The 14,267-nt window shown below is 64.3% G+C and overlaps 1 protein-coding gene across 1 annotated transcript in view; it reads left to right on the plus strand.

Annotated features, from left to right (window-relative positions):
• Positions 1-10,575: 10,575 nt before the first annotated feature.
• The window catches only part of POFUT2 (protein O-fucosyltransferase 2), a 6,917-nt gene continuing 3,225 nt past the window's right edge, over positions 10,576-14,267 (plus strand). Inside the window, exons 1-3 of the mRNA XM_029940597.1 lie at positions 10,576-10,805; positions 11,927-12,177; positions 14,053-14,260. Of these exons, the coding sequence (XP_029796457.1) occupies positions 10,651-10,805; positions 11,927-12,177; positions 14,053-14,260 (614 nt within the window). The 5' untranslated portion in view covers positions 10,576-10,650. The remainder of the gene's footprint in view (positions 10,806-11,926; positions 12,178-14,052; positions 14,261-14,267) is intronic.

The raw sequence follows: 14,267 nt of genomic DNA on the forward strand, positions 1-14,267 counted from the left end.
CACAGGATGGGCAGAGGCAGAGCCCCCCGGGCCGTGCGGTTCTGGGCCGTGCCTGTCCTCCGTGCCTGTCCTCGGATGCACCCCGCCCTGTGGACAGCGGCTGGCCTCCCCCGCGTCTGCTGGCCAGTCCAGGGATGGGAGCTGGTTGGGGGTGGGGGGGTGCCACGGGATTACGGGAAGGTCAGGAAAAGCCATCTAGCCAGCAGACTCTGCACGGGAGACGCTGATGGATTCCCCATGTGCCTCCAGGCCATGCACGTGGCCCTGGCCAGGCAGCCCTGCTCTGCCGGTCACCTCTCATGAGGGTGATAACTATTTCCCCCGAGCCCGGTCAGAGGGGCCTGTGCACGCTGGGTGCGAGGCCAGCATCTGGGGAGGGTCCCCGGGGGCATGTCAGGGCCCCAGGTGAGGCTGCGGGGACGGTCTCCTGGCCAAGCTGACCCGCTGGCTCTGAGCGTGGGGAGAGCTGTTCTGCTGCCATCCGGGGACGGAAGTGCCCAGAAACACTTTCTCCGTCCGTCCTGCCATTTGTGGGGCCATCGTGAGGCTGAGCTTTGCAAGTCCGGTGTCTCCAAGGCCATATTTAATGGCTGCTAGAAATCCCAAATCCCCCCGCCACCTCCCCCCGCCCCCGCCAGAGTCCGGCTACCTCCCCTCACCATCGCCCGGCACGGGCACATCCGGCGGCAGGATGGTGCCTTCCCCAGCCACATGGGGTCACAGCTGGGTTGGGGGGGCCTCTGAGAGAAGCCTGGCTCCCCGGGGCCGAGCCAGAACCGTGGCCCCTGGCTGATTCCGTGACTCAGAACATCAGTGGCGGGCCAGGCCATCTCTGAAGGCCGCTGAGGGCCAGCGGGTCCCAGAGAAGGAGAGACTGAGGCCTGGAGAGGGTGGGCTGCGCCTCGTGAGAGGCAGAATCAGGGCCAAACCTCGTCCCCGGCAGTTGGGCCTCCCAGGACGCAGGGACCCCGGGCGGTGACCCCTGACGGCAGGCGGGCGCGGGGAGCCGGCAGTGGGGCTGAGGCGGGGGTCTGGGGCCCCCCACAAGGTCGCCGTGCGGGGGCAGGAGCAATGCACTGGGGAGCACCGGCACGGCCACAGGGCAGGAGCCCCACGTGAGGGGGAAGCCCCCTCCAAACCAAGTAAAATGGCAGAAACTAAGTGTTTTGGGGGGTGAACTCCCAGGAGATTTACAACATGGAAGCAGCGCCGACCGTCCAGGGAAGATGAGGCAGGGCTGGAGCGTGGCTGGATAGCAGAGGGGACCGCAGGGGACCGCAGGGGGCCACGGGGGACCACAGGGGGCCACAGGGGCCACAGGGGACCACAGGGGACTGCAGGGGGCCACAGGGGACCCCAGGGGACTGCAGGGGCCACAGGGGACCACAGGGGCCACAGGGGACCACAGGGGACCGCAGGGGGCCACAGGGGGCCACAGGGGACCACAGGGGGCCACAGGGGCCCGCAGGGGACCACAGGGGGCTGCAGGGGGCCACAGGGGGCCACAGGGGACTGCAGGGGGCCACAGGGGCCGCAGGGGGCCAGGGGCGGCTATGGAGGGCATGTGTGAAGCACCGTCTGGCTCTCTGAGCTCAGAAGAGCAGGGGTCAGCCAGCAGAGAGGGGTTGGCATGTGGGGGCTCGTGGCCGAGGGAACGGGGCCCAGAAGGGGGTGCCCGGCATCCGGGATGGGGTGGGGTCACGGCTGGTGGTCCTCAGATCCTCGGACATCGGCTGCAGCGGGGCATCGGGGTCCCTGGGAGGAGGTGGGGAGGGGGGCTGACGGGCTGGACTTCGAGGGGCCCAAACCTGGGAGAACAGGGGGTGGGGGTGGACTCCAGGGCAGAGAAGGTTCCGGCACCGACCATCCCAGTGCCACCGGCAAAGTGTCGCAAGCCAGTTCCGGGCATTCTCCCGATGTCCTGGCACTCCCGGCGGTGCCAGTTCCGGGAGACGGAGACAGGACGCTGTGGCTTGCGGGGCGCCGGCCCTCAGACAGTGCACATCCCGCCCCTCAGTCTTCCGGTGCGTTCTCGGATGGCCCCCGGGGTTCGGATGGACTGGCCGGCTGGGGGACGCTGGCCCAGATCCACCCTGTCCCCATCCCAAGGGGCCGCGGGGTCCCAGGAGCAAGCCTGGTGGGGTCAAGCCTGGTTCCGACGTCCGAGCCTGGGGTCCAGTCTCCACCTCCGGGAGTTTGTCCTGCTCAGAAAGCGAGCAGCTTGCTCAGCAGCCTGGTGGGGCCAGCCCCTGAGAGAGAGGGGGCCCCGGAGGGAGGAGACAGACAAACAGAGATACTGAGGGTCAGGGAGCATCGGGGGACCTCACATTTCATTGGCTCCCCCACACTGGCTGTCTCTGAAATCCAGAAGTAGGCCTGTGGGTGCAGCCCAAGGGCCCCCACGCGTGGCGGTGGGTGCCCACCTCCAGAGGGTCCCAAGGGCCTCCCCGCAGGCTTGGTGGCCCAGCTGGGGGTCGGGGGGGCTCCCCAGACCTTGGCTTCCAGGGCTCTGCTTCAATGCTCCACGCGTGGCACCCGGCCCCTTTGGCTGTGTGATCGCCCCAGCACCCCACATACCCCACATCCTTGGGTGCCATTTGGGGCTCTGACTTTAAGCCCCTTTGGAAACAGCTGCGTAGACAGGACTGTGTGGTGTGGAAGGTTCCCTCAGAGGAGGGCCAGGGTGTGGCGCCCCCCGCCCAGCGCCTCCTGCCTGCGGGAGGCGGGCCCACAGCACAGGCCCGCAGCCCATCTGCCGCCCGCGCTGTGCCCACGCTGTGCCCGCCCTGTGCCCACGCTGTGCCCGCACTGTGCTGGCCTTGCCGCCTGGAAGACCTTGCTCCCATCAGGGTTTCCTGGGGTGTTCGCGTCACCCCCAAACTAGACGCTCCCCGGGCTTGAACACTGTCAGTCCTGTCACTTCGTGACGTGCCTCTCATGACAAGCGCGTTCCCCTCAATTAACAAACTCAGAAAAGGGGACATTCCACAGAATTTTCTAAATTACTCTTTATTTTACAGAAACGGAGCATGTGCGCGTGCGTGTGCCCATGAGCAAGCGGGGAAGAGGCAGAGGGAGGGAGGGAGGCCCAAGCAGGCTTGTGCCCTCAGAGCAGAGCCCAATGTGGGGCTGGATCCCACAAGCTTGACATCCTGACCTGAGCCAAAGCCGGGAGGCCGACACCCAGCCGCTGGAGCCCCCCCCACCCCCGGCACCCGCGACAGAATTTTAGACGGGTAAGTCTTTATTTTCTAATTTATTTTTAATGTTTTCATTTATTTTTGAGAGAGAGAGAGAGAGAGAGACAGTGTGAGCAGGGGAGGGGCAGAGAGAGAGGGAGACACAGAACCGGAAGCAGCTCCAGGCTCTGAGCTGTCAGCACAGAGCCTGACGTGGGGCTCGAACTCACGAACCGTGAGATCATGACCTGAGCCTACGTTGGACGCTCAACCAACTGAGCCCCCCAGGTGCCCTTCCTTTGTTTTAAAATTATTTAATGTGTTTATTTGGGTTATTCTTGACAAGGCACCCGTGTCATCATTTTGAGATGTTCAGTGACTTTGTGCTGATCATCTTTTTCTTCTGTGGCATCAGACATATTCTCAACTGGACGTGGGGAAACTGAGTCAGGAGCTAACCTGGAATAAAGGCAACGCAGGTAGATGTTGAGAAGTCTGCCTTGGAGCAGTTTTCCTTCCAGGTTCTGCGGGGGTGGGGGGGCATTCCTGTGGGAGCCCCGCTGCCCCGCCCCCACAGTGAGGCTCCGCCCCCACGCCCAGCCCCCACCAGAGGTGGTGACAGCGGGCCACACGGGGGGCACAGCGAGCCCCACGACGGAGGGAGGAAAGAGAATGGGGTTTTTTTTCATTACAAAACTACCACGTTCCAGGGCATAGCGATCGATTTTAGAAGCTGGCTTACATGGATGATTTCCTCGGAAATGCCTTTTCCAAGTACAAAGGGACTCGGGTAGAAACAGAAAACCTAATCAGCCCAAGGGCAGCGGTCGGGCGGCAGCGGCCGGAAAGAAGGAGCCGGCGGTTTGTCCCCAGGCACAGGCAGGTTCAGTGTGTCTCCGCAGCCGTGAAGGAGTCACTTCCTCAGCAGAGACGCACTCGGCGCGTGGGCTGCGGGTTCGCGTCCCCCTCCCGTCTTACCGCAGGGGGGACGTGGGCGGCCACCTCCGCTCTGGGCCTCCGCTTTCCCCTCCGTCCAGGCCGTGAGAATAGCGCCTAATTCACAGGGCTGGTTTGCAAATGAGAGATTTAACACGCAGGAAATGGATCCGAGGGCGCCTGATGCCGGTGAGGACTCGGGACACGTGGTCGTTGCCGGGAGTTACTGCTCGGCCCACCCCGCGCGGCCGGCCGCAGGCCGGAGGTGGGGTAACACGCACCCGCGCGCCTCCAGGGACGGGTCGCTTACGTCAGGCACACACGCTTTGCGACAGGGACACAGCTGCCCGAAGGAAAAGCGCCAACAAGCCGAATCGAATACGTCAGGTCAGGAACGAGACGGGAGCCAACGGCACAAACCCGTTAGTGCGATGCGTTACAGGAAGAGGGTAAAACGCGGCCATCTTTGGTCACCCCCGAAGACGGCTCAGCTCCCCAGAGACCAGAACGGAACATCCGTTACTGACGTCACGTAGGTGCCACCGCGGACCAGCGGGGACTCCGCACCCCGACCCTCCCCGCACCGGCACCAGGCCGCGGCCAGCACCGGGCAGGGGTCAGACAGGAAGGCCCCCAGGATTCGCAAGCCAGCGGCCTCTGTCCCGACCACTCAGCACCGCGGCCGGAAATGAGGGCCGCCCTTACACTGTATGTAAATGGGCAGGATGGCTGAGCGCCGCGGAATTTATTCAGGAAGAGGGCAGTGCGGCTGGACGTGACCCCCGGCGACAGGCGCAGAGACCCCTGGGCTGGACCTCCGCGGCCTCAGAAGCGACACAAAGCTGCCTGATGCTGTATTTGACTCCCAACAGACATAATAATACAAGGAGATGCATATGGTTTACAAATACTAGAGAGGAAGAGATAGAACCACAATTATCCGCATAATTATAGGACTCTTTGACTAGAGAAATCCAAACTGGCAAATCAACAGCAAGCCATGAGAATTAAAAGTGGCCGGCTTTGAGGTCAATATATGGTATTTATTAAAACACCGCTGTATAATTAGAACATTTTATAGGGAAAGGTGTGCCGTTTGCAGTGACAATAAAACCCAGGAGTAAACCAAGTAGGAGCAGATCTGACATAAAAGAAAACTAGAAAACTTCCCTGAAGATCTAAATAAGTCAAAAGACCCAGTCAGGACCAGGAATCGGTGTCACCTCAATGTCGAGTTTCCCAAATGTGCCCGGACAGTCAGTGCGACCCCAGTAAAGTCCCCGGCAGGGCTGGGCTGGTCTCTCGCAGCCGCTGCTGAGCCTCGTGTGACGGAGCAGACGCGCAGGACGAGCGGAGGGGGGACGGTGTTCACAGGGACACAGCGGAGCAACCGGCGGCAGGGCCGTCCCGGAGTGTGGGCCGCGTCCCGGGCAGGTCCGTGGGCCAGGACCCCACAGACCAGAGACAGGCCGTCTATTTGTGGGAATTTAAGAAACGCCGATGGTAGCATTTCACGTCGGTGAGGGACCGGCTACCGTGGCCGCCCCTGGCAGGAGGGTGTCACCCCCCGAGCCGTCCACGGAGGGGGATGGGCGGGCGGCTCCCGCCTTGGTTCTGTGTTCGTTACCGCTGTGCTGAGAAGCGGGGAACTTGGGGGAGCATGGGGCTTCTGAAGAGAAGAGGCTGGGGAGCGGACACACCCCCTGGCCGGGAGGGGACACCCTGGAGGGTGGTCACGGTGACACAGAGGACAGCATCGGCCACACCATCTGGGGGAGGGCGGGAGTGAGAGAGGCAGCGGCCAGAGCTGCGAGGACCTGTCTGAATCCACAGCCACCCTGGGGGCCGGGGGCTTGCACCCCAGGACAGCCCATCAGGCTGAGGGGATACCGTCCTCTCCGGCCGGACCTAATCCCAGCACCCACGGGCGCCATCTGCAGGTTCGGGGACCCAGCTGGGAGCCTTCAGGGCAGCGGCGGGTCCGGAGCCCCCAAGCCGAGAGGGTGGGGGTCACGTGGAGTGTTCCCCCTGCAGGATGGGTTCCTGCCTGCACTTCACTCCAGGAGGCCCCCAGCCCCCCACCATCTGTTTGCGTTTCCGCTGACATTATCTGAGAAGGACCCAGAGGAGCCCTTGAAGCCGGCCTTCCAAACATAAATAAGCAGCCTGTTTCAGTCAAACAAATTACGCACTTTTTGACATTTGCCGGTGGTTTGGTTCCAGAAAGGCTGTGGGCAGTTCCCACGGTCCTGGCCGCCCCCTGCGGCCCTGCGGCCCCTGCTCACACTCACGCGTCTCCCCACAGCGCCCGCCTGGGGGGCCCTGCGTCCGGGAACCCCGGCTCCCGGAGGGGAGCTCCCACCAGGACAGCGGGTTTTGCCAGGCCCACCCCCAGCAGAAGACCTCCCAGACGGCACAGACAGGGAGCTGAAGTATTCGGAGCCCAAAACTAGGAGCACCGAGTCTCCGGAAAGGCCTTTCTGCGTCACCTGCCTTGGAGTTTTGTTTTCCCACCGAAGCCTCAGTCCTCATGGGACCCTCGTCCCAGGACTGTGCTGGCTGTGTGGGCGCTGGCTTTTACTCCGAGCCGGGCTTCCCCTCATTCCTGAGAGGGGAGAGGCCCTTACACCCCACGCACAGACCAGCTGGGGGACCCCACCAACGAGGGGGGCAGCCCCCACCCTGGGCCTCCCCCCCGCTCCTCGTGACCTGGGTCGTAGGGTGACTGGTGGCTGCCCCCATGAGAGCCGCAGGGGTGTGCCCCGTGCACCCCCTACTTCAGGGCCAGGTGGCCCGTGTCCGCTGGGGCTCGCTGGGCTGGCCCGTCCACCGGTCCCGGTGAGCCACGGCCCTAGGTGGTGGACCCGGCCGTGGGCGGGTCACGTGGGGAAGCCGGCCCAGGTGCTGACCACGGGAGTCAGCACGCCTTCGCGTCTCGGTCCCTGCGTGTCCCGTGAGGGCAGTCCTGGTGGCACCAGTGCTCTGTTAAGAACTCCCTGTGGCTCATGGCCAAGCCAGTAGCCCCCGCTGCTGGCGGCAGCCCTGTGTGGCCAGGGCACTGTCCCTGGTGAGGGGGTGCGGTTCCACACTGGCCCAGAAGCTTCTAGTACACGATCCAGGTAACTCACCTCTGGCACGGAGAAGCAGGGCGTCCATTGAGCAGGAGCCGTGTGCCCTCCCCAGGAGACCCACTCCTCTGGGTGGTCCGTGGCCTCAGGCCACACCCGCACCCACCCCTGCTGACTGTCCCCCAGCCCCCTCTGACTCCCACCCGTCCAGGTGAGGGGCTCACAGCTGTTTGCAACGTTACTGCAAATTTGCTGTGGGCGCGGAGGGGCCCCGGTGACCCCCGCCAGCCCCGCTCCCCGCTCCGTCCCAGAGTGGGCACCGGGCAGCCCCTGCCCCCATTTCTTCCCGGCTCTGGCGGGGCCTCGCTGGAACCCAGCTTTCAGAAGACCCCCTAGGTCCCTCTTCAGACACTCCTGGCCCCCGTGTCTCCACCACCTCAAGGCGGGGCTCCGAGGGGTCCAGTACTGACCCTCCTGAGACCTGAGACGGGGCGGTGACAGGTGTGACCCCAGGGCACGCACACCACACTGGCCGACCCGGCCAGAGGGCTTCCTTCTCCTCCCCTGCAGGGCCAGCTCCCAGGGCTCATCCTCGAGGGGAGCTGGACGGGGCCTGGCCGTGTCTGCGGGTCCGCTCTCCCCCCAGCCCCTCCCTCAGGCCCGGGGAACAGGGGCGGCTCCCCCCCGGCCTCCATCTCCAGGCCAGAGGGGCTCTCTTGCCTTCTGGCCGCAAAGGCCCCTCCGGTGTGAGCACTCTGGCTTCACACTGAGGCCGGAAACCTTAACTGCGACTCAGGGTGTGCAGGGCAAGAAGGCATTCAGTTTCTTTTTTTTTTTTTTACAAAGATTTCCTTTTTCTCTTAGTGAAAGACTCACAAACTTCTCCTGGATCATTCCCAGTACGGAACTGAATCCAGTGATTAATCAGCAGAGGCAGAAGAGAAGGAGGGAGAGAGAGGGAGGAAGGGAGGGGACAGGAGAGGAGGGAGGGGAGAGGGGGTGAGCTGTCAGGTGGCCAATTAAAACTGGAGCCTAAGGTGGTTAATTTTATGTGTCAGCCTGCCTGGGCTAAGGGCGCCCAGAGAGCTGGTAAAACCTCCATTTCTGGGTGTGTCTGCGAGGGAGCCTCGGGGAGAGATTAGCATTTGAGTTGGTGCATCCAGTACAATTGGGCTCCCCGCGCCTGGTGGGCGGAGCCAGTGCCACGAGGGCCTGAAAAACCCAGGGAGGAGGAAGGACAGAGTCTGTCTCCCAGTTGAGCTGGGACGTCTTCTCCAGCCTCAGACGCCGGAGCCCCGGTTCGCGGCCTCCGGGCGGCGGCTGGACTCCCACCAGCAGCTCTCCCGGGCCTCCGGCTTGCGGACACGGATCGCACCCAGGGAGCCGGTTCCTGGGGCAAGAGTCCTAGGTGTCTGTACAACCCTGATCCTAACTGGATCGCATCTGTTGTGATAAAGGGCATTTTGGAGCAGCCAGGGACGCACGCATGCGGACAGTGTACTTGGTGATATCAATGAATCTTTTTTTTTTAAATTTTTTATTGTCAAATTGTTTTCCATACAACACCCAGTGCTCTTCCCCTCAAGTGCCCTCCACCATCACCACCACCTCTCTTCCCCCCTCCCCCCTCCCCCCCAACCCTCAGTTCATTCTCAGCATTCAATAGTTCAATGAATCTTTAGGAGCAATAATGATATCGTGGCTGTGTGAAAAACTGTCCTATTTCTTAGAGATACATGGGGAAATATCTGAAAGGAAACAACTTGATGTCAGCCATTTGCTTTAAAACAGTCTAGGAAAACACAAGAAGGAAGAGATAGGGAAGTAGTGTGGCCGGAGGGGAAGTGTTGAATCTGGAGGTGGGCACACAGGCCCTCACCTCCTCCTGTTTCCGGGAGTGCCTGAAAACTCATGATAAACACTCCGTTAAGAATGCGTTTTGGGGCGCCTGGGTGCCTCGGTCGTTAAGCATCCAACTGTTGATTTCGGCTCTGGTCATAATCTCATGGTTCCTGAGATGGAGCCAGACTGGCTCTGGGAAGGCAGCACAGAACCTGCGTGGGATTCTCTCTCCTCTCTGACCCTCCCCTGCTCGCACACGGTCTCTCAAGATAAATAAACTTAAAAAAAAAAAAGTATGTTTTGAGATGTCTTAACTAAGAGATGTAACAGAACAAGAGCAGGAAGTGGGGGGGGGGGAGTCCTGTTCACGGTGGTTCCTGGGCAGGCGCAGTGGAAGGGCCCCGCCTGCGGCAGAAATCAGTGCGCCGGCGCGTGTGCTCTGCGTGCCGGGGACAGCGGGCTAGACACCTCCAACTACGATGGCCCGAACAGTGAAGACGTGTCCTAACTCCACGCAAGGAGAAGCCTGGAGACGGGGCAGTGCCCGCAGGCACGGTGGGTCCCGTCCTCCCTCACTGGCCGCCCCCCAGGGTCCCTTCACCTCTGGCAGGGGCTGAGGCTGGCCTGCCCCCTGGGGACGGAAGGGTGCACTTCATGCCAGGAACTACAAAGGCTCCAGTCCCACTCCGGGCCCGCTTGTGCAGGAGCTAAGTACCTCGAACAGAGGCGGTGCTCCAGGGGAGGGGTGGCGGTGCTGGAGAAGGAAGGGGCTGCGGCGAGGGGCGGGGGAAGCAAGGACCCTCGCCCTGGAATGAGGTTCCTGAGGGGACCCACCCCCCTCCCCGCGCACCACCACCGCAGAGCCTGCACGTGGGGGCGCAGACCTGAGCTAAATAGGGGTCAGGGCACTGGAGCCGCTCCTCTGGTGACCACAAGTCCCAGCTCCTCGGATTCAGCTTCGACCCCATCCGCTCGAATGTCCTGTGCCCTTCAAACTCACGGGGGCCCCTGCAGCCCCAGCACTGTGGTTTTCCCCAATGAGACCCCCACCCTGACGGCTTCCATCCCACCTTCTCCTTTTAGGAGACGGCTTGTCATCTCGGAAACCGCCCGAACATCGCCCGCTCTGCGGGTCACCACGCTGGCGGGTCTGCGTCTCCGGCGTCGCTCCTGGCTAGCCGTGCGGGCCTCGGGGCAGTCCTGCGGCTTGCCCGCCCGAAACCCGAAGGCTGACCCTGTCGCAGAGCCGAGACTGGGACCCCGCGACCCCACATCTGCCAAGCCCGGCCCACGCAGCGTGTCCCCGCACACAGGCCGGCCCTGTCCTGGCCTCCACCCCGCGCGGGTCCCAAGACTCCGGCTCCTGGACGCGCGGCCCCGCCCACAGGTCCTCCTCGGCCCCGCCCAGAGATCCGGCCCCGCCCACAGGCCCGGCCCCGCCCCGGTCTCCGCTCCCCGCCGCCCGCAGGCGAGGACGTCAGCCTCCCGGCTGCGCCTCCTAATGTCCGGGAGACGCCCAGCCGCGGGATGACGCAAGACGCACGCGTGGCGTTGCCAAGGCTTCAGGAGACGCGTTCCGGTGGGACGGGAGCGCGTGCGCTTCCGGGGCGGAGCACGGCCGCCGGATGTTTGTGGCCTCTGGGGCCATGGCGGCGCTCGGCGTCGTCTCGCTGCTGCTGCTCGGAGCGGTGTCCTGGCCGCCGGCCTCGGCCTCGGGCGAGGAGTTCTGGCCCGGCCAGTCGGCGGCCGACATCCTGTCGGGAGCGGCGTCCCGCAGACGGTAAGAGCGCGTCCGCGCTCCGGCGGGGCTCCCGTGGCGGGGCACCTGCGGTCGGGGGGCGGGGATCGGGCCCGGGGCCGAAGACGGCGGGGTGGGGGGGCATCAGCGCCCTCACCCCTTCACCCCGTCACCCTTTGACCTTCGCCGGGTTTTCAGCCTGCGTGTACGAGTCAGGGTCGCCGCCTCTGGAGCCCCGGGAAGGGCTGGCTGTGAGTGAGCCTTAAGGGGCAAGCCCGGGGGCCCCTGTTAGATGATGCGGGTCCTTGGCGTGGGTTGGAGGAGCACCCGTGGATGTAGGCCTGGTAAAGGGGTCCCCTCCTCTGTTGGCGGTCTTGGGGAGATCTGGAGGCTCAAGGTGGGGTTGCGACCCAGCCATCGGTGGTAAGGGGAGTTGTGGAAAACCGGCGCTGAGAAGGGAGGGGGGTTCGGTAGCGCAGTGGTTCCCACAGTGTGGCCCGGCAGGCCCGAGGGGCCAGAGCCATTTTCGTGGCAACGTCAGGATGTTACCCACCTTTTTAACTTCCTCTCGTGAGTCTGCGGCGGGGTTTTCTGGAGGCCACCTGACCTGGGAGAGCACCACAGGGTGAATGCAGAAGCGGATCTGAAAATCCAGCTCTCGCCAGACCAGGAAGAGTTATAAAACTTACAGACGTTGTCCTAATTCTTCTCACTTAGAAAAATATACTTATTTTTCATTTAAAAACGTTAGCAGCCATATCCCGTAGTTGTTTGTCGTGTTGAGTGAATTAGTACGTGCATTTTAGGTGGATAACCCCTAACACGAGCGTTATGGCTGGGTGTGAGCCGTGTAGACGAGTCCTGTGGGGTCTTCGGTAGGTGTTGGGTGGAAGGGGGCCGGTAGCGGAAGACGGCCGAGCATCACTGGAGGACTGGTCCTCGGGCCCCCCTTGCTGGGCCTCTGCTGGTCTCGTTGTGAATTGTTGCCGGTCTGCGCCGCGCCCGCTCACGGGCCCTGGGAGTAACGGGTGGCACAGAGGTGGGTCGCCGCTGCAGTGAACGTCCCGCTCCTCAGCCGGGTCCTGCCCCGTAGGCACCGGGGCGCCGCGGGGCCGTGTGTCCGAACCTCCGCTGAAGAGCCTGGCTCCTGCCCCCGCTTCCAGGTACCTTCTGTACGATGTCAACCCCCCCGAGGGCTTCAACCTCCGTCGGGACGTCTACATCCGGGTCGCCTCCCTGCTGAAGGCGCTGCTGAAGACCGAGGAGTGGGTGCTGGTGCTGCCCCCGTGGGGGCGCCTCTACCACTGGCAGAGCCCCGACATCGCCCAGGTCCGGATCCCGTGGTCCGACTTCTTCGACCTCCCGAGTCTGAACAGAAACATCCCCGTCCTGGAGTACCAGCAGTTCATCGCAGGTGAGGCGGCGGCCGGCCCGCGGACTGCACCGCCCGCGGTGCGGCACTCGCCCTGCGCGGGGTCCCTGCCTCCGTCCCCACTTCCGCGCTCCCGGCGGTCACGCTCTTTCCGTCCTCCGTCTCGGGAAGTGGATCCCGGGGAGCTGAGGCCCAGCCAGCGGAGGGTGGCCCCGGCCGGACGCGCTCCTGTGCCGGGAGGGCCCCGTGTCCCCAGGCGGGCGCTGACCGTGGGGCCCCCCTGCGGTGCTGTGAGCGCCGGTGGGAACGCGTCTCGTCCACTTAGTGCTGCTCAGTCCAGTTCTTTTTTGAGAGAGACAAGTTGGAGATTTTCTTAGAATAAGGGCGTGTCCAGCAGAAGACCTAAGCTTAGGAAGGCAGTGGCACAATTTTGCTGCCACCTTAGACTGGCAGAGGGAGGCATGGGCCGTCGTGGGCGACTCGATGCTGTGTGACGCCCGCGGGGACCCCGCCGCGTCAGGCCCTGCAGCACACGCCCTCGTTTCTCCACTTCCGTTCTCGCTGCGCAGTCGACCTGGTCGCTTCGGAGTGTTCCGGTGCCCGTCGGTCCGGGCAGTGCCGCGGGGGTGGAACGGCACAGGATCTTCTGATATCTTCACTCATGGGCAAGAAGCAAACTGAGGCTCCTAAAGAACGTTCTGGGAACGCATCCCTCTCAGAGCCAGACCAGATGTAGCTGGTGCTTAGTCTGCCCTGACTTCGTCTGGGAATCCGCCCCAGCCTCCGCCTGAGGCACGGGTCACACGGCCTCCCAGAGGAGCTGCCCCCCGTCCACGAAGGGCTGTGGCCGGAGGGATTCTCGATGGGGGGACACGAGGTCTGAGCCTGCGCCACGTGAGGTGGCGCCTAGTGGCGGGAGACTGGGGGTGTGGGGCGGAAGGGCTGGTGCCCGGCCTGCTCCTCCTGCAGCCCCGAGCCTGGAGCCGGAGCGGCAGGGACGGAGGTGGGAGAGCCCTGAGTGCCGGGCCACGAGCAGGCGGCCCGCCTCGCCTCCCCGCCCCGCCGGCCTCCACTGCTCCACCGCGTCCCGCTGCAGAGGGGGCAGGGATCCAGGACGCGCCCGGCGGGGGCACCGGCCTCCCGGCCTCTCGGTGTCTCTTCCCTTTCCTGTCACTGCGAGTGGAGGCCCCCCCCCCCCCGCCAGCAGTGCGACCCCGAGTAAGGGGACATGTGCAAGAGACAGCAGAATTCCTCCTGACCTGGCCCCGCAGGTGTAGCCGACATGTCCAGGGTGTGGGTGGGCGGTGGGGAGGACCGACAGAGAGCCCTCCCGCTGGAGCTCCGTGGGGCGCAGGGGGGCCGATGAAGGAGTAGTTAAAGTCTGCGGCGCCCGAGGCCGGGAGCATAGTGCAGACAGAAAGAGCGGGGGCTGGGGCGGGCAGGAGGCCGGCCCTGGGAGGTGAGGTCTGAATGGCGGCACGGGGTCAGGGCTGAGCCCTGTGGGGAGTGGTCAGGCAGGGAGGGCCTTGCCGAGGCCGTGGGAGGAGGGCACACGGATGGGCTTGAGGGGCAGCAGGGGGGACAGGGCGTGTGGGCCCAGCGCCGTCGTGAGGACCGCGGGGGGTGCGGCAGCGGACGGCTGAGCGCCGAGGGCAGGCCCGCTGCTGTCCGAGGGGCCCCCGGAGCAGCCAGGACTGGACGAGCTCCGCCGCCCAAGGCAGCCCCTTCAGCTGCTCTGGGGACCTCGTGCCCTGCTGTCCCTTGTCGTGTCCCGTCTCCGCTTCTGTAAGCTCTCCGCAGCCCCGCAGGGAGGAAGGTGGTGTTGAGGCAGCGGTTCCGACGCACCCGCGGCCGCCCGGCACGCGGTCGCGCGTGTGCTCCCGGTCCTTGCTCACGGCCAGCCCTCGGCCTTTGCAGAGTCCGGCGGGCCCTTCATCGACCAGGTGTTCGTGCTGCAGAGCTACGCGGAGGGGTGGAAGGAGGGGGCCTGGGAGGAGAAGGTGGACGCGCGGCCCTGCCTCGACCCGCCGCTCTACGCGCAGGACAAGCACGAGTACTACAGGTATGGCCGTCGGGACACCGCCGAGGGCGTCCGGCGCTTTCGAACGTGCCCGTGGAGACGGCGGTCCGGC

This window comes from Suricata suricatta, chromosome 5 (assembly GCF_006229205.1).
Source record: "Suricata suricatta isolate VVHF042 chromosome 5, meerkat_22Aug2017_6uvM2_HiC, whole genome shotgun sequence".
NCBI lineage: Eukaryota > Metazoa > Chordata > Mammalia > Carnivora > Herpestidae > Suricata > Suricata suricatta.